This window comes from Erithacus rubecula (genome assembly GCF_903797595.1).
Source record: "Erithacus rubecula genome assembly, chromosome: 27".
Taxonomy (NCBI): domain Eukaryota; kingdom Metazoa; phylum Chordata; class Aves; order Passeriformes; family Muscicapidae; genus Erithacus; species Erithacus rubecula.
Genome location: NC_136679.1, coordinates 1,064,257 through 1,091,582, shown reverse-complemented (window position 1 = coordinate 1,091,582; position 27,326 = coordinate 1,064,257). Strand labels below are relative to the sequence as shown.

At 43.5% G+C, this 27,326-nt stretch overlaps 1 protein-coding gene across 1 annotated transcript in view; it reads left to right on the top strand.

The window, feature by feature from the left end:
* The window catches only part of SKAP1 (src kinase associated phosphoprotein 1), a gene marked incomplete at its 5' end in the record, with an annotated part of 112,488 nt that overhangs the window by 37,566 nt on the left and 47,596 nt on the right, over positions 1-27,326 (top strand). The window contains one exon of the mRNA XM_079327812.1: positions 3,740-3,841. Within this exon, the coding sequence (XP_079183938.1) occupies positions 3,740-3,841 (102 nt within the window). The remainder of the gene's footprint in view (positions 1-3,739; positions 3,842-27,326) is intronic.

Below are 27,326 nucleotides of genomic sequence, written 5' to 3'. Positions count from 1 at the left end.
AACTTTTCCTTTCCCCAAATCTGGATCTTTTCCATCTCCAAATCCAGATATTTTCCTTCCCCAAATCCAGATTTTTTTTCCTTTACCTCAGGATCTTTTCCTCCCCCAAATCTGAGTCTGTCCCTTCCCCAAATGTGGATTTTTCCTTTTCCCAAATCTTCTCCAAATCCAGAACTTTCCCTTCTCCAACTCTGGATTTTTTCATTCCCCAAATCTGGATTTTTCCCTCTGGGCATTTTCTCCTCCTCCATCCCCGGGGCTGTGCTGGAAATTTTTCCCTCCAAATATTCAGAATATTGCAGGGAATTCGTGTTTTTATCCCAATCCAAATTAATCTGTAGGGAATCCATGTTTTTATCTCAATCCCAATTAAATTATTGTAGGGAATCCATGTTTTATCCCAATCCCAATTAATTTCTGTAGGAAATTCATGTTTTTATCTCAATCCCAATTAATTTGTAGGGAATCCAAGTTTTTATCCCATTTCCTGTAAATTTATGTAGGGAATCCACATTTTTTATCTTTATCCCTTTAATTTGTGCAGGAAATCCATATTTTTATCCCAATTTCTGTAAATTTCTATAGTGAATCCATGTTTTTATCTCAATCCCAATTAATTTGTAGGGAATCCATGTTTTTATCTCAATCCCAATTAATTTGTGGGGAATCCAAGTTTTTATCCCATTTCCTGTAAATTTATGTAGGGAATTCACATTTTTATCCGTATCCCTTTAATTTGTGCAGGAAATCCCTGTTTTTATCCCATTTCCTGTAAATTTGGGCAAGGAAATCCCTGTTTTTATTACTTATTCCAGTTAATTTGTAGGGAATTCATTATTTTAATCTCAATCCCTATAAATTCTTGTAGGGAATCCCTGTTTTTATCCCAATTCCTGTTAATTCCTGTAGGGAATCCCTGTTTTTTGACTTTGGAATGTTTGTGCTTGGATCTGCTCCAGGGGAGGAAAATCCTCGGGCATTTTATTCTTTATTTTATTTTATTTTATTTTATTTTATTTTTATTTTATTTTATTTTATTTTTGTTTTATTTTGTTCCAGGCAGTTCCTTTGGATGAGGAACTGGAAATTTCCTGGAAAATCGTGCCCTGGGATGTAGGAAAATCTGTTTTTTTTGAAGGGAAAATTTGAGCCTTTCCCTCTAAGCTTGATTAAAATCCTGACTAACCCAGTTTTTAATCAGGGATTAAAATGATCCAGGTGTTTACCAGGTGAAAATTGGGAATTGGGGCTGGAGGAGCAGCTGGAAATTGCATTTTGGAACTGGAAATTTCCTGGAAAATCGTGCCCTGGGATCTGTTTTTTTTTGGAGATGAAGGGAAAATTTGAGCCTTTCCCTCTAAACCTGATTAAAATCCGAACTCTCCCAGTTTTTAATGAGGAATTAAAATGATCCTGGTGTTTACTGGGATAAACTGGGAATTGGGGCTGGAAGTTGCAGTCTGGAGCTGTTTGGAAGTGGAAATTTCCTGGAAAATCGTGCCCTGGGATGTAGGAAAATCTGTTTTTTTTGAAGGGAAAATTTGAGCCTTTCCCTCTAAACTTGATTAAAATCCTGACCAACCCAGTTTTTAATCAGGGATTAAAATGATCCAGGTGTTTACTGGGATAAAATTGGGAATTGGGGCTGGAAGTTGCAGTCTGGAGCTGTTTGGAACTGGAAATTTCCTGGAAAACGTGTCCTGGGATGTAGAAAAATCTGGTTTTTTTGAAGGGAAAATTTGAGCCTTTCCCTCTAAACCTGATTAAAATCTGAACTCTCCCAGTTTTTAATCAGGGATTAAAATGATCCTGGTGTTTACCAGGTGAAAATTGGGAATTGGGGCTGGAGGAGCAGCTGGAAATTGCATTTTGGAACTGGAAATTTCCTGGAAAATCGTGCCCTGGGATCTGTTTTTTTTGGAGATTAAGGGAAAATTTGAGCCTTTCCCTCTAAGCTTGATTAAAATCTGAACTCTCCCAGTTTTTAATCAGGGATTAAAATGATCCTGGTGTTTACTGGGATAAACTGGGAATTGGGGCTGGAAGTTGCACTTTGGAGCTGTTTGGAAGTGGAAATTTCCTGGAAAATCGTGCCCTGGGATCTGTTTTTTTTTGGAGATGAAGGGAAAATTTGAGCCTTTGCCTCTAAGCCTGGTTAAAATCTGAACTCTCCCAGTTTTTAATGAGGGATTAAAATGATCCAGGTGTTTACTGGGATAAACTGGGAATTGGGGCTGGAAGTTGCAGTCTGGAGCTGTTTGCAGGGCGCTGAGTGAGGAGCAGCTGCTCCCCTCCCTTATCAGCCCCGGCTTTTATTCCAGACAAATATTGAATTTTAAATCTTTTATCACCTCTGGATTTCCCTCCCAGCACCTGCCACCGAGGGGCCTCTCCAGAAAATCCCAGAGGGGCAGAAATTTCCCTGGAAAATTCAATGGCAGCTTCATCTGAGGAGAGGAAAGATCCTGTCCACACCCCACCTGTGGTTTTATTCCTTATCCCTGTGAATTTGTGTCCATAATTCCTGTTTTTATTCCTTATTCCTGTAAATTTGTGTCCAGAATTCACATTTTTATTCCATATTCCTGTGAATTTGTGTCCATAATTCCTGTTTTTATTCCATATTCCTGTGAATTTGTGTCCATAATTCCTGTGGTTTTATTCCATATTCCTGTGAATTTGTGTCCATAATTCACATTTTTATTCCATATTCCTGTGAATTTGTGTCCATAATTCCTGTTTTTATTCCATATTCCTGTGAATTTGTGTCCATAATTCACATTTTTATTCCATATTCCTGTGAATTTGTGTCCATAATTCACATTTTCATTCCATATTCCTGTGAATTTGTGTCCATAATCCATGTTTTTATTTCTTATCCCTGTGAATTTGTGTCCATAATTCACATTTTTATTCCTTATCCCTGTGAATTTGTGTCCATAATTCCTGTTTTTATTCCTTATTCCTGTGAATTTGTGTAAGGAATCCCTTTTTTTATTCCTTATCCCTGTAAATTTGTGTCCAGAATTCCTGTTTTTATTCCTTATCCCTGTGAATTTCTGTCCATAATTCATCTTTTTATTCCATATTCCTGTGAATTTGTGTCCATAATTCCTGTTTTTATTCCTTATTCCTGTGAATTTATGTAAGGAATCCCTGGTTTTATTCCTTATTCTTTATTCCTGTGAATTTGTGTCCATAATGTTTTTATTCCTTATCCCTGTGAATTTCTGTCCATAATTCACATTTTTATTCCTTATCCCTGTGAATTTGTGTAAGGAATCCTTTTTTTATTCCTTATCCCTGTAAATTTGTGTAGGAAATCCATTTTTTTTTTAATCCCAATCCCTATAAATTTGTGTAGGGAATCCACATTTTTATCCTTTCTCTCTCTCCTGAAGGATTTCCAAGCTTTTATTCCCTAAAATCCAGGGGAATTCCCCATTTTTACCGTAATTCCTTATTTCACACTGGATTTAGAGCCAGGACAGGCACAAGGATTTGGATTTTCCTTTGGAATTTTTACCCTCAGGTTTGACATTCCCAGATTTTTCCAACTATTTCTGCATCAAGAATTCCCAGAATGACGAAATTACCCCAAAACCCACAAAAAACCAATTTGGAATTTGGATGCAACCAGAACGAAAAGTGATTTTGGGGATATTTAGGAATCCCTAAATCCCTAATTTTTTATTTTTTTTCCCCAAAATAATCAACCTCTCCTTGTCATTCCCCCCAGAAGAGGAGGAGCCCGAGGATGGATCCGATGAAAATCCCGGCTGGAATTTTGGCTCTTCCCGAATTTCCGAGGCCTCGTTCCCGCCAGAATTCCAACCTGAGGGTGAGTCAACCATTGATTTTCTTTTTTTAAAATTTTTATTTTATGGAAATTTGGAATTTTTCCTGAAATTCTGGAATGTTTCTGCCATGTCCATGGTGTTCCTTGGGAATTCTTGGCGTTTTGGGGAAGATCAAACCAAAGATAAATTCGGAATCTTTTGGTTTTCCATTCATCCATCCCATAATTCAGGAAGGGATTTGGGGTTATTTTGGGTTATTTTTTAGGGTCTATTTGGATTATTTTGGTATTTTTAGGGTCCATTTGTCTCATTCTGGTGTTTTTAGAGGTTTTTTTTGTCTCATTTTGGTGTTTTTAGGGTTTATTTGGGGTTATTTTGGTGTTTTTAGGGTCTATTTGAGTTATTTTGGTGATTTTAGGATCCATTTGGGTTATTTTGGTGTTTTTAGGGTTTATTTGTCTCATTTTGGTGTTTTTAGGGTTTATTTGGGGTTATTTTGGTGGTTTTAGGGTTTATTTGTCTTATTTTGGTGATTTTAGGATCCATTTGGGTTATTTTGGTGTTTTTAGGGTTTATTTGTCTCATTTTGGTGTTTTTAGGGTTTATTTGGGGTTATTTTGGTGGTTTTAGGGTTTATTTGTCTTATTTTGGTGATTTTAGGGTTTATTTGGGTTATTTTGGTGTTTTAAGGGTCTATTTAAGTTATTTTGGGTATTTTTTAGCGTCCATTTGTCTATTTTGGTGTTTTTAGGGTCCATTTGTCCTATTTTTGTGTTTTTAAGATTTATTCGTGGTTATTTTGGTGTATTTGGCGTCTGTTTAATCCCACAACTCATGATGGGATTTTGGAAATTTTTTTAGTGCCACTAAACACAAAAATCCCGGATAATATTCCTGAAATTCCAAGTATTTCTTTAATATCTTGGTTTTTTTGGGATTATCTTGATTATCTTTAGGATCCATTGTGATGGTTCCTCCCACATTCCTGAATTCCCAGATTTAGCAAATCCCACTTTTCTTGGGAGCGGATTAGATTTGAGATGACGCTCAGAAAAAAAAAAAACCAAAAAAACCTCCAAAAAAATCCCCAAAAAACCAAATAAATCAACAAAAAAAACCCCAAAATGGGAATTTTGGAGGTGGAGGAGTTTGGATTGGTGGAAAATCCACCGGGACAAGTTTTCTCCCGGCTCTGATCCCTCCTGGGAATCCGGGAATGTTCTGGAAGGACGGGGAGGAGACATCCCCAAAACGGTTTTGGTTTAAAAAATTCCTTAATTTTGGAGTTTGGGTGTGGATTTTTAGGGATGGAGTGAAAAAGGAGGTGGGAATAGGAGGATTTAGGGGGGATTTGGGATGGGATTTGGGAATTTGGGATGGAATTTGGGATTTTTTGGGGTGAATTTGGGATTTTTTGGGAGATCTGGGATTTGGGATTTTTGGGATGGAATTTGGGATTTTTTGGTGATGGAATTTGAGATTTTTGGGGCGGCGTTTGTGATTTTGGAGATGGAATCTGGGATTGCTTGAAATGGAATTTGAGATTTTTGGGGATGGAAGTTGGGATTTTTGGGATGGGATTATTTGGGGTCATTTGCATTATTTGGGGTAATTTGCATTATTTGGGATTATTTGCATTATTTGCATTATTTCGGGTTATTTACATTATTTGGGGTTATTTGCATTATTTGGGGTTATTTGCATTATTTGTGATTATTTGCATGATTAGGGGTGATTTGCATTATTTGGGGTTATTTGCATTATTTGGGGTGATTTGCATTATTTGGGATTATTTGCATTATTCGGGGTCATTTGCATTATTTGGGGTGATTTGCATTATTTGGGATTATTTGAATTATTTGCATTATTTCGGGTTATTTGCATTATTTGGGATTATTTGCATGATTAGGGGTGATTTGCATTATTTGGGATTTGCATTATTCGGGGTTATTTGCATTATTCGGGGTCATTTGCATTATTTGTGATTATTTGCATTATTTGGGGTTATTTGCATTATTCGGGGTTATTTGCATTATTTGGGATTATTTGCATTATTTGCATTATTTGCATTATTTGTGATTATTTGCATTATTAGGGGTCATTTGCATTATTCGGGGTTATTTGCATTATTTGGGATTATTTGCATTATTTGGGGTTATTTGCATTATTTATGATTATTTGCATTATTTGCATTATTTGCATTATTTGCATTATTTGCATTATTTATGATTATTTGCATTATTTGGGGTTATTCAGGGGTGTTCTCTGGGGTCTGTTTGGTGCATTTGGGGTTTTTGAGCTCCCTCAGGGTCTCTTGGGTTTATCTGAGGTTTTGGGGGGTCCATTTGAGGTGATTTTGGTGTTTTTAGGGTCACTTTGGGATGATTTTGATGTATTTGGGGGTTTTGGGGTCTATTTAGGGTGATTTTGTTGTATTTGGGATCTATTTGGGGTGATTCTGGAGTATTTGGTGTATTTGAGGTCTATTCGGGATCTGTTTTGGATTATTTTGGTGGTTTTAGGGTTCATTTGGATTATTTTGGTATTTTTAGGATTTATTTGGGGTTTATTCGGCGTTTTTAGGATCTATCTGTATTATTTTGGCAGATTTTGTGTCTATTTGGGTTATTTTGGTGTTTTTAGGATCTTTTTGGGGTTTATTTGGTGTACTTGGGGTCTGTCTGTATTATTTTGGTGTTTTTTGTATCTATTCGCCTTACTTTGGTGGTTTTAGGGTCTCTTTAGGGTTATTTTGGTGTTTTTAGGGTCTCGTTGGGGTTTATTTGCTATTTTTAGGGTCTGTTTGTATTATTTTGGTGGGTTTTGTGTCAGTTCGGCTTATTTTGGTGTTTTTAGGGTCTCTTTAGGGTTATTTTGGTGTTTTTAGGGTCTCGTTGGGGTTTATTTGCTATTTTTAGGGTCTGTTTGTATTATTTTGTCAGATTTTGTGTCTGTTCGGGTTCTTTTGGTGTATTTGGGGTCTATCTGTATTATTTTGGTGAGTTTTGTGTCTATTTGGGTTATTTGGGTATTTTTAGGGTCTGTTTGTATTATATTGGCAGATTTTGTGTCTATTTGGGTTGTTTTGGTGTTTTTAGGGTCTCTTTGGGGTTATTTTGGTATTTTTAGGGTCTGTTTGTATTATTTTGGTGGGGTTTGTGTCAATTCGGGTTATTTTGGTGTTTTTAGGGTCTCTTTGGGGTTTATTTGGTGTATTTAGGGTTTATCTGTATTATTTTGGTGGGTTTTGTGTCAGTTCGGGTTATTTTGGTGGTTTTAGGGTCTCTTTGGGGTTATTTTGGTGTTTTTAGGATCTGTTTGTATTATTTTGGCGGGTTTTGTGTCAGTTTGGGTTATTTTGGTGTATTTGGGGTCTCGGGGGTGTTTTGGGGTCTCTCCGGAATTCTGCAGCGCCCCCGTGTGGGGGCGGCCGGGAGCGCGCGGGCCGGGAGCGCGCTTTGGGAACGGGGCGGGAGCGCGCTTTGGGAACGGGACGGGGGCGCGCTTTGGGAACGGGGCGGGGGCGCGCTTTGGGAACGGGACGGGAGCGCGCTTTGGGAACGGGGCGGGGGCGCGCTTTGGGAACGGGACGGGGGCGCGCTTTGGGAACGGGGCGGGAGCGCGCTTTGGGAACGGGACGGGAGCGCGCTTTGGGAACGGGACGGGAGCGCGCTTTGGGAACGGGACGGGAGCGCGCTTTGGGAACGGGGCGGGGGGCGCGCTTTGGGAACGGGGCGGGGGCGCGCCCGGGAACGGGGCGGGAGCGCGCTTTGGGCGCCGCTTCTTCCTCTCATTTGATCCCAAAACCTCATCAAACAACCCAAACCCAAACCCCAAATCCTTCCCCAGACGCATCCCACAAAGACAACCCAAACAATCCAATCCTACAAACACATCCCAAACTAATCCCACCCTATAAACACGGCCCAAACCAGTCCCATCCCATAAACACATCCCAATCATTGGGATTGATTTGGAGTTGGGATTGATTTGGGGTTGTGATTGATGATTTAGGCTCGGGACTGATTTGGGATTGGGATTGCTGATTTGGGGTTGTGATTGATGATTTAGGCTTGGGACTGATTTGGGATTGGGATTGCTGATTTGGGATTGGGATTGCTGATTTGGGCTCGGGATTGATGATTTGGGGTCAGGATTAATGATTTGGGCTCGGGATTGATTTGGGGTCGGGTTTTTCCCCTCACTTCCCAGCCAGGAAACCACTGGGCTTGGGCAGTTTTTTGGGATTTTCCTCATTTTCCTGGGCTGGGATATCCCAAAGAACTTCTGGCAGATCCAAGAGGTGCAGGAGGGAAGGACTGACCCGGATTTAGGGAATTTCATCCCTTGGATCCAACTGATCCTTTGGCTGCTGCTGTGGGGACTCGGGAACCCCAAAACGGTTCGGGGTGGGAAAAACCCTAAAAATTCCACCCCCATGTCTTCCACCGGAGACAACCACCCCAAATCCCCCAAACCCCTCCCGGCCAATCATTAATTCATTAACTCATTAATTAATCTGATTACGGAGATGCCCCGCAGAGGATCAAAGCCACAAAAAACCCCACAAAACTCTGGAATTTTGGGGGAGAAACGGGAAGTTTATTTTAACTGGAAACTGATGAGTTTTGGGATTTTTCCAGCCCCGATTTCGGGGCCAGGAAATCAGGCAGGGCCGAATTTCGGGGAAGGAAACTCCCGGTGCTCTCTGAACTCCTTCCAAAAAGGCGGGAGGAGCCCCGGAATTCCCGATAAACACCTGATGCATGAGGTGTGCGGGAAGGGGGGATGGGGAAGGGCTGGGGCGGCCACGGGGCGGCTTTCAACCCTTCAAACCCCTGAAAACCCTTTAAAATAGCTCAAAACCCTTTAAAATAGCTCAAAACCCTTCAAAACCCCCTTAAAATAGCTCAAAACCCTTTAAAATAGCTCAAAACCCTTAAAAACCCTTAAAACCCTTTAAAATAGCTCAAAACCCTTCAAAACCCCCTTAAAATAGCTCAAAACCCTTTAAAATAGCTCAAAACCCTTAAAAACCCTTAAAACCCTTTAAAATAGCTCAAAACCCTTCAAAACCCCCTTAAAATAGCTCAAAACCCTTTAAAATAGCTCAAAACCCTTAAAAGCCCTTAAAAACCCTTTAAAATAGCTCAAAACCCTTCAAACCCCTGAAAACCCTTTAAAATAGCTCAAAACCCTTTAAAATAGCTCAAAACCCTTCAAAACCTCCTTAAAATAGCTCAAAACCCTTTAAAATAGCTCAAAACCCTTAAAACCCTTAAAAACCCTTTAAAATAGCTCAAAATCCTTCAAAACCCCCTTAAAATAGCTCAAAACCCTTTAAAATAGTTCAAAACCCTTAAAAACCCTTAAAAATCCTTTAAAATAGCTCAAAACCCTTTAAAATAGTTCAAAACTCTTCAAAATACTTTAAAATAACTCAAAAACCCTTTAAAATAGCTCAAAACCCTTCAAAACCCTTAAAAACCCTTTAAAATAGCTCAAAACTCTTCAAAACCCTTTAAAATAGCTCAAAACCCTTCAAAACCTTTAAAAACCCTTTAAAATAGCTCAAAACCCTTTAAAATAGCTCAAAACCCTTAAAAACCCTTAAAAATCCTTTAAAATAGCTCAAAGCCCTTCAAAACCTTTAAAAACCCTTTAAAATAGCTCAAAACCCTTCAAAACCCCCTTAAAATAGCTCAAAACCCTTTAAAATAGTTCAAAACTCTTCAAAATACTTTAAAATAGCTCAAAAACCCTTTAAAATAGCTCAAAAACCTTTAAAACCCTTAAAAACCCTTTAAAATAGCTCAAAACCCTTCAAAACCCTTAAAAATTGCTCAAAATCCTTCAAACCCCTTTGAAACACTTAAAAATAGCTCAAAACCCTTTAAAACCCTTTAAAGTAGCTCAAAACTTTTCTGAACCCTTTAAAACCCTTTAAAATAGCTCAAAACCCTTCAAAACTCTTAAAAATTACACAAAACCCTTCAAAATAATTCCAAAGTCTTCAAAATTATTTAAGACCCTTGAAAATAGTTCAAAATCCTTTTAAATCCTTCAAAGCCCTTTCAAATGCTTTAAAGTATTTTAAATTTTTTTTTAAAATCCTTTAAAATTCTTTTAAACTCTCTAAAAACCTTCAAAACCCTTTAAAATATTTCAAGATATTTTGAGACGTTCTAAAACCCTTAAAAACATTTAGAAACCCTTTAAAATCCTTCAAAATCCCAATTTTTGGGATCATTTGTTCATTTGTTCTTCCTGCTCAGAAAAATCCCAAATGCCTGCAGGGATTCTTTTGGAGATCCCAAAACTCCAAATCCTGAATTTCTCCCCTTTTTCTTCCCTGACTTTTCCTGGATAAAACAAATCCCATTTTTCCATCCCATATAAAACAAATCCCATTTCCCCGCTCCCATATAGAACAAATCCCATTTTTTTCCCATCCCATATAAAACAAATCCCATTTTTCCATCCCATACAAAACAAATCCCATTTTTTTCTATCCCATATAAAACAAATCCCATTTTTTTCCCCATCCCATATAAAACAAATCCCATTTTTATTTTCCATCCCATACAAAACAAATCCCATTTTTCCCATCCCATATAAAACAAATCCCATTTTTTTCCATCCCATATAAACCAAATCCCATTTTTCCCATCCCATACAAAACAAATCCCATTTTTTTCTATCCCATATAAAACAAATCCCATTTTTATTTTCCATCCCATATAAAACAAATCCCATTTTTCCATCCCATACAAAACAAATCCCATTTTTCCCATCCCATATAAAACAAATCCCATTTTTTTTCCATCCCATATAAACCAAATCCCATTTTTCCATCCCATATAAAACAAATTCCATTTTTATTTTCCATCCCATACAAAGCAAATCCCATTTTTATTTTCCATCCCATATAAAACAAATCCTATTTTTTTTCTATCCCATATAAAACAAATCCCATTTTTATTTTCCATCCCATATAAAACAAATCCCATTTTTTTTCCCATCCCACATACAACAAATCCCATTTTTTCCTCCCTTTCCACCTTTTTATTTTTTACCCTCCCGGTGTCCCCCGCCATTCTTTCCTCCCGATATTTGCATTCCCACCTAATTTAGTCTCTCCCGGGATTAATGGGCTGTTTACCCGGCTCAGATAAAACCGGGACTAAACCCCGGCCTAACCCCATTTATCAAATCCCATTTATCACCCGCCCTTTGTCTCGCGGCTCCTCCCAGGGGAAACTCGCTGGAATTTTTATCCCAGCTCAGGAAAATCCCGGGATATTCCCGGAGCAGCCAGGCCTGAGGTGATTCGGGGTTTTATTTTTTATTTTATTTTAATTTTATTTAAAGTTTGGTTTTGCTGTTTTTGAGGTTTTGCCCAATTTCTGTTTCTTTCCCTTCGGTTTTTGCACTTCCCTGAGTTTCTTCTCTGGGAAAATCAGAGATTTGGTAAAAATTTGGGAATTTCTTGATTATAATTCACATAAAATTCTGTTGGGTTTGAGGAAAAAAATTTCCCTGCCCCTCGTCCCACCCAAGGTGGGAAAAATCTTGGGAAAAACCAGAGCAAGGAGGAGATTTTTTTGATTTTTTGGGATTCAAGTTGGGATAAATGGATCAAAACCACTTAATTTTGATATTTTTTTGGGACTGGAGTTGGGATAAATGGATCCAAACCATCTCAATTTGATTTTTTTTTTTTTTTAATTTGAGGTGGGATAAATTGATCCAAATCACTTAAATTTGATTTTTTTGGGGGGTTTGAGTTGGGATAAATTGATCCAAACCACTTAAATTTGATATTTGAGGTCTTGCAAAGCAGGAGGAAAATTCAGTTGAAAATTCCTCAAATTTTTGGGATGGAAAATTCCCCAAATTTTTGGGGTGGAAAATTCCCCAAATTAGGACCCCAGGGGTTGGAATGTTCCTTTTCCCTTTCCTTCCATTCCTGGAGATTCCCTTTCCCCAGCCTGGATCTGTGGATTTTCCGTGGATCCCAAATCTTCCCAATCCCAAAATCCACCCAGACCCCAAATCCCAAAATCCCAAAATTCACCCAAACACCAAATCCCAAAATTCACTCAAATCTCAAATCCCAGAATCCACCCAAATCCCCAAATTCTCCCAGACCCCAAATCCCAAAATCTACCCAAACACCAAATCCCAAAATCTGCCCAAATTCCAAATCCTGAAATCACCCAAATCCCGACATCCACCCAAACACCAAATCCCAAAAAAATTCCACCCAAATCCCAAAAAATTCCACCCAAATCCCAAAAAAATTCCACCCAAATCCCAAATCCCAAAATTCACCCAGACACCAAATCCCAAAATCCACCCAAATCCCAAAATCCACCCAAACACCAAATCCCAAAATCTGCCCAAATTCCAAATCCTGAAATCACCCAAATCCCAAAATCCACCTAAACACCAAATCCCCAAATCCACCCAAATCCCAAAATCCACCCAGACCCCAAATCCCAAAATCCACCCAAACCACAAATCCCAAAATCCACCCAGACCCCAAATCCCAAAATCCACCCAGACCCCAAAATCTTTGTGGCCTCACTCAGGAATTTCAGGGAACAGCTCGGAATTCCCATTCCTTGGCAGATTTGAATTCCCAAATTTTCCCTGGATGTTGGGAATTGGGATTTGGGGAATCCCTGAATTCCCACAGGACACAATTCCATTTATGGAGCTGGATCTCCTCATTCCCAATAGGAATAAAATCCCAAATGGAAAATAAATTCCCAAATGGAAAATAAAACCCCAAATGGAAAATAAAACCCCAAATGGAAAATAAATCCCAATGGGAAAGAAACCCTAAATGGAAAATAAAACCCCAAATGGAAAATAAAACCCCAAATGGAAAATAATTCCCAAATGGAAAAGAAAACCTCAATGAGAAATAAACCCTAAATGAAAAATATATCACCAATGGAAAATAAAATAAATCCCAAATGGAAGATAAAACCCCAAATGGAAAATCAAATAAATCCCCAATGGGAAATAAATCTCTAATGGAAAATAAAATCCCAATGGAAAAGAAAAGTCCAATGGGAAATAAAACTAATCCCAAATGGAAAATAAATTCCAATGGGAAATAAACCCCAAATGTAAAATAAATCCCAAATGGAAAATAAAACCCTAAATGGAAAATAAACCCCAAATGGGAAATAAAACCCAATGGAAAATCAAATAAACCCCAGTGGGAAATAAACCCCAATGGGAAATAAAATCCCAAATGGAAAATAAACCCCAAACAGAACCCAACCCCAAATCCCTGTTTTTCCCCCCTGGGATGGATTTTTCTCCAACCCCAAATTCCTGTTTTTTCCCCCCTGGGATGGATTTTTTCTCCAACCCCAAATCCCTGTTTTTCCCCCTGGATTGGATTTTTCTCCAACCCCATATCCCTGGTTTTCCCCTTGGGATGGATTTTTTCTCCAACCCCAAATCCATGTTTTTCCTCTTGGGATGGATTTTTTCTCCAACCCCAAATCCCTGTTTTTCCCCTTGGGATGGATTTTTTCTCCAACCCCAAATCCCTGTTTTTCCTCTTGGGATGGATTTTTTCTCCAACCCCAAATCCCTGTTTTTCCCCTGGGATGGATTTTATCTCCAACCCCAAATCCCTGTTTTTCCCCTGGATTGGATTTTTCTCCAACCCCAAATCCCTGTTTTTCCCCCTGGATTGGATTTTTTCTCCAACCCCAAATCCCTGTTTTTTCCCCTTGGGATGGATTTTTTCTCCAACCCCAAATCCCTGTTTTTCCCTTGGGATGGATTTTTTCTCCAACCCCAAATCCCTATTTCCCCCCTGGGATGGATTTTATCTCCAACCCCAAATCCCTGTTTTTTCTCTTGGGATGGATTTTTTCTCCAACCCCAAATCCCTGTTTTTCCCCCCTGGGATGGATTTTTTCTCCAATCCCAAATCCCTGTTTTTTCCCCTGGATTGGATTTTTTCTCCAATCCCAAATCCCTGTTTTCCCCCTGGATTGGATTTTTCTCCAACCCCAAATCCCTGTTTTTCCCTTGGGATGGATTTTTTCTCCAACCCCAAATCCCTGTTTTTCCCCCTGGATTGGATTTTTCTCCAACCCCAAATCCCTGTTTTTTCCCCTTGGGATGGATTTTTTCTCCAACCCCAAATCCCTGTTTTTCCCCCCTGGGATGGATTTTTTCTCCAACCCCAAATCCCTGTTTTCCCCCCTGGGATGGATTTTTTCTCCAACCCCAAATCCCTGTTTTTTCCCCTGGGATGGATTTTTTCTCCAACCCCAAATCCCTGTTTTTTCCCCCTTGGGATGGATTTTTTCTCCAACCCCAAATCCCTGTTTTTTCCCCTTGGGATGGATTTTTTCTCCAACCCCAAATCCCTGTTTTTCCCCCCTGGGATGGATTTTTTCTCCAACCCCAAATCCCTGTTTTTCCCCTTGGGATGGATTTTTCTCCAACCCCAAATCCCTGTTTTTTCCCCTGGATTGGATTTTTCTCCAACCCCAAATCCCTGTTTTTCCCCTTGTGATGGATTTTTTCTCCAACCCCAAATCCCTGTTTTTCCCCCCTGGGATGGATTTTTCTCCAACCCCAAATCCCTGTTTTTCCCCCCTGGGATGGATTTTTCTCCAACCCCAAATCCCTGTTTTTTCCCCCTGGATTGGATTTTTCTCCAACCCCAAATCCCTGTTTTTCCCCCTTGGGATGGATTTTTTCTCCAACCCCAAATCCCTGTTTTTCCCCTTGTGATGGATTTTTTCTCCAACCCCAAATCCCTTTTTCCCCCTGGATTGAATTTTTCTCCAACCCCAAATCCCTGTTTTTTCCCCCCGGGATGGATTTTTTCTCCAACCCCAAATCCCTGTTTTTTCCCCCCTGGGATGGATTTTTTCTCCAACCCCAAATCCCTGTTTTTTCCCCCCTGGATTGAATTTTTCTCCAACCCCAAATCCCTGTTTTTCCCCCCCTGGGATGGATTTTTTCTCCAACCCCAAATCCCTGTTTTTCCCCTGGATTGGATTTTTTCTCCAATCCCAAGTCCCTGTTTTTCCCCCTGGATTGGATTTTTCTCCAACCCCAAATCCCTGTTTTTCCCCTCTGGGATGGATTTTTTTTCTCCAGCCCAGAGTGGGGACGGGCAGGGGGGGAGGGGAAGATGGAAAAGCTCGTTTGGGATAATTGGGATAAAATTGGGATCGGGGTCAGCTCCTGTTCACGGCCCGCACCTCGCGGGGCTCGGGCTGCTCCAGGTAATTAGGTCAAAGCCATAATTATCCATCTCGATCCGAGGGGAAGGAACCGTAATTGGGATGAAATTTGTTTGGAGAAAAGGGAGAAAAAAAAAAAAAAAAAAAAAGGAAAAAAACCGGGAATAAAGGGGGAGGGAGGCGGGAATTGGCTGCGAAGGTAACGAGTTCAAAGGGGAAATGAAGTTCAAGGTTCAGTTCCTGTTCACTCCTCGCAGCAGCACCAGGAGAAAAAAAATGGAAAAGCGCCACAGAAAACAGCCCATAATTCCATCAGCCGCTTTGGAGGCGGGAATGGCAGCATTCCCTGCAGGAAAAACGGGAATTGAGCCGCTGACAGCTCCTTAATGGGATTTTTTTTAGGGGTTTTGCTTTTTTTTTTTTTTTTTTTTGAAGGGTGAAACCTTCTGTAATGTGATTTTTCTTGTTGTTGTTGGTTTTTTTCTCTCCCCTTCAGAGCTGTCACCTTGTATGGAAATCAGGGAGCCTGGGAGATGCAAATTCCTGTTTTTTTTTTTTTTCTTTTTTTCCAGGAATTTTGTGAAAGTAAAGGGAAAATGCAGCTGGGGAGTGGGGAAAAAAATACTAATTTTGGGGGGATTTAATGGGATTTTTGTCACTCTGGGACAGTGCCCTCAAATATCCCCCAAAATGTTCCCAAAAAAGTTTTGCTTTTATTCCCTTTTTTCTCTCCCTTTCCCCTTTTTCCCTTTTCCCTGCACCCCAAAAAACAACAAAGAGCAAATCAATCCCACCCCAGCTGTCCCCTTTCCCCTTTTCCTGCTCCCCCTTCTGTCCCCGTCTGTAATTCCAAATCCCAAATCCCAAATCCCAAATCCCGTTCCCCACTCTTTCCCGGTGTCCTTTTGTGATGGAGCTGCCACGATGGAAACGGGACCTGGGACTGATCCTGATCCTGATCCCAATACTGATCCTGATCCTGACCCTGACCTTGATCCTGATCCCAACCCTGATCCTGATCCCAACCCTGATCCTGACCCTGATCCCAACCCTGACCCTGATCCTGACCCTGATCCTGATCCTGATCCTGATCCTGATCCTGATCCCAACCCTGATCCTGATCCTGATCCTGATCCTGATCCTGATCCTGACCCTGATCCTGATCCTGATCCCAACCCTGACCCTGATCCTGACCCTGATCCTGATCCTGATCCCAACCCTGATCCTGATCCTGATCCTGACCCCAACCCTGATCCTGATCCTGATCCTGATCCTGATCCTGATCCTGATCCCAACCCTGACCCTGATCCTGACCCTGATCCTGATCCTGATCCTGACCCTGATCCTGATCCTGATCCTGATCCTGACCCTGACCCTGATCCTGATCCTGACCCTGATCCTGACCCTGATCCTGATCCTGATCCTGATCCCAACCCTGATCCTGATCCTGATCCTGATCCTGATCCCAACCCTGATCCTGATCCTGATCCTGACCCTGACCCTGATCCTGATCCTGACCCTGACCCTGACCCTGATCCTGACCCTGACCCTGACCTTGATCCTGATCCCAACCCTGATCCTGACCCTGATCCCAACCCTGATCCTGATCCCAACCCTGATCCTGATCCTGATCCTGATCCTGATCCTGATCCCAACCCTGATCCTGATCCTGATCCTGATCCTGATCCTGATCCTGATCCCAACCCTGACCCTGATCCTGATCCTGATCCTGACCCTGATCCCAATACTGATCTCAACCCTGATCCTGATCCCAACCCTGACCTTGATCCTGATCCCAACCCTGATCCTGATCCTGATCCTGATCCTGATCCTGATCCTGATCCTGATCCTGATCCTGATCTTGATCCTGATCCCAACCCTGATCCTGACCCTGATCCTGACCCTGACCCTGATCTTGATCCTGATCCTGATCCTGATCCCAACCCTGATCCTGATCCCAACCCTGACATTGATCCTGATCCCAACCCTGATCCTGACCCTGACCCTGATCCTGATCCTGATCCTGACCCTGATCCTGATCCTGATCCTGATCCTGACCCTGATCCCAACCCTGATCCTGATCCTGATCCTGATCCCAATCCTGATCCTGATCCTGACCCTGATCCCAACCCTGATCCTGATCCTGATCCTGATCCTGATCCCAACCCTGATCCTGATCCTGACCCTGATCCTGATCCTGATCCTGATCCCAGTTTTAATCCCAATCCTGGCAAAGAGCCGTCAAGGCCATTTCAGAGCCCAGAGTTGGATCCCAGCTCAAACTTTCAGGAATTTTGCCTTCCCTGAGGCCAGGAACAGCCCCCAGTGCTTTCATCCAAAATCCAGAGCAGGAACCGGGAACATTCCCATTCCAGCCCCAAGGAATCCTCCAGAGGATCATCCTGGGGGAAACTGAGGCACGGCAGAGAGCAGGGACAGATCCAGAGCTGGAGAGCTTTGCCTTCCCATCCCTCTTTTCTGAATCTCCCTTTTCCCATCCTTCTTCTCTTTCCCCATCCCTCTTTTCCCAATCCTTCATTTCCTTTTCCCCATCCCTCTTTTCTCAATCCCTCATTTCCAATTCCTCTTTTTCTTTTCCCATCCCTCTTTTCCAATCCCACATTTCCTTCCCCATCCTTTTCCTTCCCCATCCCTCTTTTCCTTCCCCCTCCCTTTTCCCAATCCCTCTTTTCCCATCCCTATCTCTCTTTTCCATCCCTCATTTCCTTTTCCCCATCCCTCTTTTCCCAATCCCTCATTTCCAATTCCTCTTTTTCTTTTCCCATTCTTCTTTTCCCATCCTTCTTTTCCTTCCCCATCCCTCTTTTCCTGTCCCTCAATTCCAATTCCTCTTTTCCTTTTCCCATCCCTCTTTTCCTTTTTCCAATCCCCCTTTTCCTTCCCCATCCTTTTCCTTGCTCTTCCATTCCCATTTCCAAACCCATCCACGATGTTTTCCTCATTAAAAACAAACAAACAAACCTGGAAAAATCCATCAGGAACTCTCCCACTCAATTTCCAATTTTTATTTATTCCTTCCCGATTTATTCCACCCCACATCCCAAATTTGGGGATTTTCTGCTCTTTTCCTTCTGCCAAACATGGATTTATTTTTTATTTTATTTGGAAAATGAGGGGGGAAAAAATTGGGAATTGCTGCTGGAAAAAAAGCAGCTCTGGGATCCCCAATAAATCTCTAGATTTAAATCCAGAAAAATTCTGGGCTGGAAAAGTCCAAATCCAGTCCAAAATAATTCCATTTCCCTGGGAAAAAAAAAAAAAAAAATCCTGGGAATAATCCTGGGATAAAACCAAATCAAATCCCACTCCCAAATTGCTCTCCAAGGAAATCCTGGATTATAATTCCATCCAGCTCCAGTACAGGATGTTAATTTAGGAATTAAATTTGGGAATTTGGGAAGGAGTTCTTATTTTTTTTCCCCATTTTCTCGTGGAAGAAGGGAAGCCGAGGGTAATAACTGGAAAATTATTAATTAAAATGAATTAATTCAAATTATCGGAATTTTGGCTGCGGAAAGCAGCTCCAAAAGAGGCAAAAAAAAAAAAAAAAAACCGGGAAACTCAAATTAATTCAAATTTTATTAATTGCTGGTTGGTTTTTAATTTGGAAAGCCAGAAAAATCTGGGAATTTGGAGGGTTTTTCTGCTTTTCCCTTTTACCTGGGAATTTTGGGCAATGTTTTTTAGAAATATTTTAAAATAATAGCCCAGATTTTCTGCCTTTCCCCTCCATCATCCCTTAAAAACAGCCACAAAAAATCCCTTTTTCTAGGGAATTTTGGGCATCTTTTTTTTTTTAATAATAATTTTAAAAACATTTTTTATAATATCCTGGATTTTCTGCTTTTCCCCTTCATCATCCCTTAAAAAGCAGCTGGAAAAACCCGTTTTCCAGGGAATTTTGGGCACAGTTAAAAAAAAAAAAAAATCTCTAAATAATATCCCAGATTTTTCATTTTCCCTTCCATCATCCTTTATTTTCCAAAGTATTTTGGCTTCTGGGTTTGTTTTTTTTTAACGTTTTAAAATAATATCCCAGATTTTCTGCTTTTCCCTTCCATCATCCTTTATTCCAAGGAATTTTTGCTCCCTTTAAAAATTATAATTTAAAATAAAATCCCGGATTTTCTGCTTTTCCCCTCCATCATCCCTTCTTTCAATGAATTTTGTCTCTCAGGCTTTTAAAAATATTAAAAAATGCTTCAAATTTTATTTATATTTTTATTTGAAATTTTATTATTAAAAATAACATCCAGGATTTTCTGCTTTTCCCATCCATCATCATTTATTCCAAGGAATTTTTGCTCCCTTTAAAAAAAAAATATTTTAAAACAATATCCCAGATTTTCTGCTTTTCCCTTTCATCATGGTTTATTTTCCAAGGAATTTTAGCTCCAGGTTTTGTTAGGTTTTTATTTAACATTTTAAAACAATATCCCAGATTTTCTGCTTTTCCCTTTCATCATGGTTTATTTTCCAAGGAATTTTAGCTCCAGGTTTTGTTAGGTTTTTATTTAATATTTTAAAACAATATCCCAGATTTTTTGCTTTTCCCTTTCATCATGATTTTTTTTTTCCAAGGAATTTTCGCTCCCTTTTTAAGAAACATTTTTAAATCATATCCCGGATTTTCTGCTTTTCCCTTCCATCGTGGTTTATTTTCCAAGGAATTTTAGCTCCAGGTTTTTGTTGGGTTTATTATTTAATATTTTAAAACATTATCCCGGATTTTCTGCTTGTCCCTTCCATCATCCCCCCCAAAAAAAAGAAAAAAAAAAATTAAAAAAAAAAGATAAATTTTGTCTGTAAATCCCGACCCTCCGTATCACAATTCCCGTTATTCCCCCGGAACATTCCCGATTTTTTGGCCGGCTGAAGGAGTCCAGGAGCCACCTCGTGGCCACCTCGTGGCAGCTTCTCCAGAGGTGGAAAATAAAAAAAAATTAAAATAATCCCGGGATATAAATGGGATCCATCGGTCAGGGAAGAGCGCGGGGATAAATCGGGCGCTAAGGGCGCGGCCGCGGCTGTAAATACTCATTATCCCCTAATTTGACACCGGATGGGGAAGAAGAGCTGAAAAGAAAGAAACAAAAATAAAATTCCAGAGGGAGGGCGAGGAATTAAAAGCGGGCGAGCGGCGCGAGTTGGTTTTTTTTTTTTTTTAACAACAACAAAAGGAATTTTTTTTTTTTTAATATTTTTGAAAGGCGGGATTGATATAAATTCTGAATAAATATTAAAAGCAGCCCGCGCTCCCCGCGGACATCTGTTTGCATCCATTGGGTGTCGGGTCCCGGCGGCGCTGAATGGGATTTATCTGGATTTTCTATGCATGGCTTGCTGGGAATGGAAATAAATCGGGAAGCGGCTGCGGCGGGGCCGTATTGGTTTTTCCTGGGCTGCTGAACTTTTCACCCCGGGGGTCGCAGCGGCCGCGGGGTGACCCCGCTGCCCCCGGCTGGTGCGGGGTCACCTTGCTGCCATGGCAACCCCAGCATCATCCCTGCATCCCGCGGATGCGGATTTGGGGAGTTTGGGAGAGGGGGAAAGGGTGTTTTGGGTGTTGGTGGTTGTTTCTCCTCCCCCCCCCCCGGGGGTGTTTTTGGGGTTTTGAGGGGAGTTGTGGTGAGGGTTGGGAGGGATGGGGGAAAGAGGGGTGGGAAAAGAGGGATGGGAAAAGAGAAATGGGGAAGGAAAAGAGGGATTGGGAAAAGAGGGATGGGAAAAGAAAAGAGGGATTGGGAAAAGAGGGATGGGAAAAGAGGAATGGGGAAGGAAAAGAGGGATTGGGAAAAGAGGGATGGGAAAAGAGGGATTGGGAAAAGAGGGATGGGAAAAGAGGGATGGGGAAGGAAAAGAGGGATTGGGAAAAGAGGGATTGGGAAAAGAAAAGAGGGATTGGGAAAAGAGGGATTGGGAAAAGAGGGATGGGAAAAGAAAAGAGGGATTGGGAAAAGAAGGATGGGGAAGGAAAAGAAGGAAGGGAAAAGAAGGATGAGAAAAGGAAAAGAGGGATGAGAAAAGGAAAAAAGGATGGGAAAAGGAAAAAGGATGGGAAAAGGAAAAGAGGGATGGGAAAAGGAAAAGAGGGATGAGAAAAGGAAAAAAGGATGGGAAAAGAGGGATGGGAAAAGAAAAGAGGGATTGGGAAAAGAGGGATGGGAAAAGAAAAGAGGGATTGGGAAAAGAGGGATGGGAAAAGAAAAGAGGGATTGGGAAAAGAGGGATGGGGAAGAAAAAGAAGGAAGGGAAAAGAAGGATGAGAAAAGGAAAAGAGGGATGAGAAAAGGAAAAAAGGATGGGAAAAGGAAAAGAGGGATGGGAAAAGAGGGAAGGGAAAAGAGGGATTGGAAAAAGAGGAATGGGGAAGGAAAAGAGGGATGGGAAAAGGAAAAGAGGGATGGGAAAAGGAAAAAAGGATGGGAAAAGGAAAAGTGGAATGGGGAAGGAAAAGAAGGGTGGGAAAAGAGGGATTAGGAAAAAAAGGATGGGGAAAAGGAGTGGGGAAGGAAAAGAGGATGGGAAAAGGAAAAGAGGATGGGAAAAGGAAAAGAGAGATGGGAAAAGAAGGATTGGGAAAAGGGATGGGGAAAGAAACGAGGGATTGGGAAAAGAGGGATGGGAAGGCAAAGAGGGATGGGAAGGCAAAGCTCTCCAGCTCTGGATCTGTCCCTGCTCTCTGCCGTGCCTCAGTTTCCCCCAGGATGATCCTCTGGAGGATTCCTTGGGGCTGGAACGGGAACGTTCCCGGTTCCTGCTCTGGATTTTGGATGAAAGCACTGGGGGCTGTTCCTGGCCTCAGGGAAGGCAAAATTCCTGAAAGTTTGAGCTGGGATCCAGGCTGGAGCTGCTTTTGCTGTGAGAATCCAGGGAATATCATGGAATTGTGGGATGGTTTGGGTGGGAAGGACCTTGAACCCATCCAGGGACACTTCCCAGTGTCCCAGCCTGGCCCGGGACACTTCCAGGGAATGGGGCAGCCAAAGATTCTCTGGGAATTCCATCCCAGCCCCTCCCCACCCGCCTAGGGAGGTATTTCGGGATGTGTTCCTGAAAAGATGAATTTCCCTTTTCCCTTTTCCTTTTCTATTCTCTCTTTCCCTTTTCCCTTTTCCCTTTTCTCTTTTCCCATTCCCCTTTTCCATTCTCCTCTTTTCCCTTTCCTTTCCCTTTTCCCCTTTCCCTCTCCCTTCCTGGTGCCCCCAGCTCTCCCCATATCCCAGAGCAATCCTCAATCCATGGTTTTGAACTTGGGGAATTCCTGGGTTGCTGCTGGAGTTATTTTGGGAATGGCGCCGTGCCCTGCCCCTCTCCCAGGCAGCACAAGGGGATTTCCCCTCAATCCCATCCTGGGTCATTGTTTTCCCAGATTTTGGTGTCCAGAGGGTGGGGATGGAAATTCCACAGCCCCGGGGCAGCTGGGGAAGCGCTCAGCTCCCGACAATGGGAACACAAATCCCACTGGGATTGATGCTCATCCCATCCCAGTTTGGGGCTCAGACTGGGACCTGTGGGGCTGCCCTTGGAGTGGGAGGAGGAGGAGGAGGAGGAGGAAGCTGAGAATCAGGATGAAGATCAGGATGAGGAGGAGGAAGAGATGAAGATCAGGATCAGGATGAAAAGGAGGATGAGGATGAGGATGAGGATGAGGATGAGGATGAGGATGAGGATGAGGATGAGGAGGATGAAGATCAGGTTAGCGAGGAAAAGGAGAAGGATCAGGTCAGGATCAGGAGGAAAAGAAGGAGGAGGAGGATGAAGATGAGGATGCAGATCAGGATGAGAAGGAAGAAGAGGATGAGGATCTGGATGAGGAGGAGGATAAGGAGGACGATGAGGATGAAGATGAGGATCATGATCAGGGTCAAGATCAGGAGGAAAAGGATGAGGATGAAGATAAAGATCAGGATCAGGAGAAAAAGAAGGAGGAGGAGGGTGAAGATGAGGATGCAGATCAGGATGAGAAAGAAGAGGAGGATGAGGATGAGGAGGAGGAGGAGGAGGAGGATGAGGATGAGGATGAGGATGAGGATGAGGATGAGGATGAGGATGAGGATGAGGATGAAGATGAGGATGAGGATGAGGAGGAGGATGAGGATGAGGATGAGGATGAGGATGAAGATGAGGATGAGGATGAGGATGAGGATGAGGATGAGGATGAGGAGGAGGAGGAGGATGAGGATGAGGAGGAGGATGAGGATGAGGATGAGGATGAGGATGAGGATGAAGATGAGGATGCAGATCAGGATGAGAAGGAAGAGGAGGATGAGGATGAGGAGGAGGAGGATGATGAGGATGAGGATGAGGATGAGGAGGAGGAGGAGGATGAGGATGAGGAGGAGGAGGAGGATGAGGATGAGGATGAGGGTCAAGATCAGGAGGAAGAGGATGAGGATAAAGATTGGGATCAGGATCAGGAGGAAAAGGAGGAGGAGGAGGGTGAAGATGAGGATGAAGATCAGGCTCAGGTTGAGGACCAGCATGAGGAGGAGGAGGAGGAGGCCGAAGCTGCAGCATCCACCACCCTGCAGGACCCAGCCCCTCCCTCTCCCCTCTTTCCCCGCCTCACCCAATCTGGAAATCCCCAATTCCCCAAAACCCTCCGAGTTTCCCCAGCCCGGGCCGGTAATTCCAGCCTGTTTTTCCGTGCGGGAATGGGGGCAGGGAGCCGAGCCGAGCTGTTTGCAGAGCCCTCGGAAAAAGGGAAAACAATGCGATTAATTTTCTGCAGCGCAATCATGCAGAGATTTAATAAGCAGCCAAAGGTAGGATCCATCTGTAAGGAACGCGCCGCCTGCTCCATTACTCCTCTCCTGCCATTTTTTTTCCTTCCCAAACCTTAATTAATTGAGGAAAAAAAAAAAAAAGAAAAAAAAAAAAAAGAGAGGGAATTGTTTATTAAAGTGGGAACAGGCTCTCGGCTCTGTCTCTCTCAGCTCTGGTTCAAAAGTTCACCCAATTCCCCCAAGGCTCGTCCGTGTGTGAGTGTTTGGAACCGGGGCTCTGCCTCTCCCTCCTTCCCAGATTTCCTCGCTTCCCTGCCCCTGCACGGCTTCCCAAAAAGGTGCAGCTCTTTAAAAGAATAATTGGGTTTTTAGGATTTTTTTTTTTTTTTTTATCCCATCTGGAATATTCTGTGGAAGAGCTTTGGCTTCTCTCCCTACTCGTCCTTTATCCCGGTTGGGTTGGGAAGGGAAAGGCAATTCCAGAGTGGGGCTGGGAGGGGGTGAGGGGAGGGATGGGAGAGGATTCCACAGGTGGATCCGAGTGGGAAACGCCAGGTGGAGGGGTCAGGAAATTGGGATACACGTGGGCAGTGTGGGAATTTGGGGTATCCATGGTCAGTGTGGGAATTTGGGGTATCCATGGTCAGTCCCAGCAAGGTCAATGTCCTGGCCATGTCCATTTGTCCAGCAGGGTCACTCTGTCTTGGCAGGGTCACTCTGTCCAGCAGGGTCACTCTGTCCAGGGTCACTCTGTCCTGGCCATGTCCATTTGTCCAGCAGGGTCACTCTGTCCTGGCAGGGTCACTCTGTCCAGGGTCACTCTGTCCTGGCCATGTCCATTTGTCCAGCAGGGTCACTCTGTCCTGGCAGGGTCACTCTGTCCAGCAGGGTCACTCTGTCCTGGCCATGTCCATTTGTCCAGCAGGGTCACTCTGTCCTGGCTGCCACGGCCACCCCGCTGCCCTCCCACTCCTCCTTCCCTCCCTTTGATGTTTTTTTCCATTTTTCCCGTTTTTTTCCATCAGATCCTGGCAGTCACAGCCTGGGACACCTGGAGCTGAAGGAGGGACTTGGGATGGGTCAGGTCCAGAATCCTGGAATGGTTTGGGATGGAAGGGACATTAAATCCCATCCAGGGACAATCCCATTATCCTGTCCTGGACAATTCCAGGGATGGGGCAGCCACGGGACATTAGATTAGACACCCCCTCCTCAGGATTGGAGGAGGAAAGACCTTGGAGAGCAGGAAGGAGGGGAGGGAAAAGCCAAAAAATGACACAGGGATGTGCTGGGGGGGATCTGGATCTTCTGTGTCCCCTCGGTGCCACCTCGGTGCCACCACACTGTGGGGACAAACTGGGACCCGCCTGTGACCCCACCTGGATTTAACTGGGATTCTCCAGGTTTGATTTCCTGGTTTTCTGTGGGATCAGGGGCTCCTTTAACTGGGAATAAAGGCAGGATTTGGGGTTGTGGCCAAGGCCTCAGCACTGCACACCACAGCTGGCGCTGCCTGGGGTTATCCCAAATAAAAATTGCAGCTGGATTTTATCTGCCACCTGGATTTTGGAGCGGGGGAAAAGGAGGATTTCATTTTCCCAATATATTTGGAAGAAATTTGTGGAATAACTGCCACTGCTGGAGCAGAATTGGGCCGTGCAGGTGTCTGTGCTCGGCTTCATAACCATTCACTCAAATTCCTGGAGATTTCCAAAAATTCCTGCCCTTCCCACAGTGCCAGGCATTGAGGAGCCCGTGAGATTTCCCCTTTTTTTAACGACCTTTCCTCGCTCGGATTCAAGTTTCCTGCTCTTTCCCACAGCCCAGGGGGAGGAGGAATTTGCCTCAACTGAAAGTTGAGAGTCTCCTGTGGCTGTGTTAGTCCAGTTGTTGGGATTCCTGGAATATTCAGAATACAACATCCCCTGAAAAACTAGCAGGAGCTGCTGGGAAGGTCACACATCCAGCAGTGGCAGGAATGAGGAGGTTTCCAAGAGAAAACCTCAATTTTCCCTTGGAAACCTCAAAATCCATGAGGGTTTTGAGGAGAATTTGAGGATTGGAGTGGGGAAAAGAGGGAAGTTTGGGATTTTCAGCTGGAGGGAGGAATGGGGATATCCAAAAAAAACCCCAGGGCAGTGGTGGAGCTGCCAGAGGGGTTTAATGTGGATGTGGCACTTGGGGACGTGGAGAGAGGGACAGGGAGGGGTGGCTCGGATTCCCAGAGCAGCTGTGGCTGTCCCTGGATCCCGGGAATTGTCCCAGGCCAGGCTGGAGCAGCCTGGAGCTGCCCCTGGATGGGCTTTAAGGTCCCTCCCCACCCAAACCGTTCCAGGATTCTGTGGCAACGCTGGGTTGAAGTTTGGGTTTGATCTTGGAGCTCTTTTCCAACCTGAGCAACTCTGGGATTTCGTGAGGGAAATCTGGGAGGGACGTGTCCAGTTCCAGAGCAGAGCCCGTGGTGGTTCTAGAGCCCAAACCCTGGTGCAGTCCTAGAAACAAACCCGTGGTGGTTCCAGAACCAAACCCAAGGTGATTTTAGACCCGACTCTGTCCCAGTCCCAGCTGTGACCCTGCTGCAGTTCCAGAGCCAAGCTCAAGGTCATTTTAGACCCAAACCCCATGTTCCAACCACGACCCTCGTGTGGTTCCAGACCCGACCCTGTCCCAGCCCCAGCAGTGACCCCACTGCTATACCGGACCCAAACCCAGGATGATTTTAGACCTGACCCCATCCTGGCCCTAGCTGTGACCCCGCCCCAGTTCCAGACCCAAACCCAGGATGATTTTAGCCTCAAACCCAGGCTGATTTTGTCCCCAAGCCCAGGCTGATTTTAGCCCCGAACCAGGCTGATTTTAGCCCCGAACCAGGCTGATTTTGTCCCCAAGCCTAAGCTGATTTTGTACCCAAACCCAAGCTGATTTTGTACCCAAACCCAGGCTGATTTTAGCCCCGAACCAGGCTGATTTTGTCCCCAAGCCCAGGCTGATTTTGTACCCAAACCCAGGCTGATTTTGTCCCCAAACCCAGGCTGATTTTTTCCCCGAACCCAGGCTGATTTTGTCCCCGAACCAGGCTGATTTTGTCCCCAAACCCAGGCTGATTCTGTCCCCAAGCCCATGCTGATTTTTTCCCCGAACCCAGGCTGATTTTGTCCCCAAACCCATGTTGATTTTTTCCCCAAACCCAGGCTGATTTTGTCCCCGAGTCTATGCTGATTTTGTCCCCGAACCAGGCTGATTTTGTCCCCGAACCATGCTGATTTTGTCCCCGAGTCCAGGCTGATTTTTTCCCCGAACCCTGCTGATTTTGTCCCCAAACCCATGCTGATTTTGTCCCCAAGCCCATGCTGATTTTTTCCCCAAGCCCATGCTGATTTTTTCCCCGAACCCATGCTGATTCTGTCCCCGATCCCGGTGCTGCTGGCCCTGACCCGGCCCGGCCCGGCCGTGACCCCGCCGCGGTGGCAGCGCGTGCCCGGCGGCGCCGCTCGGCCCGGGGGGCTCGGGGGGCTCGGGGGGCTCGGGGGGGCGGCAGCGGC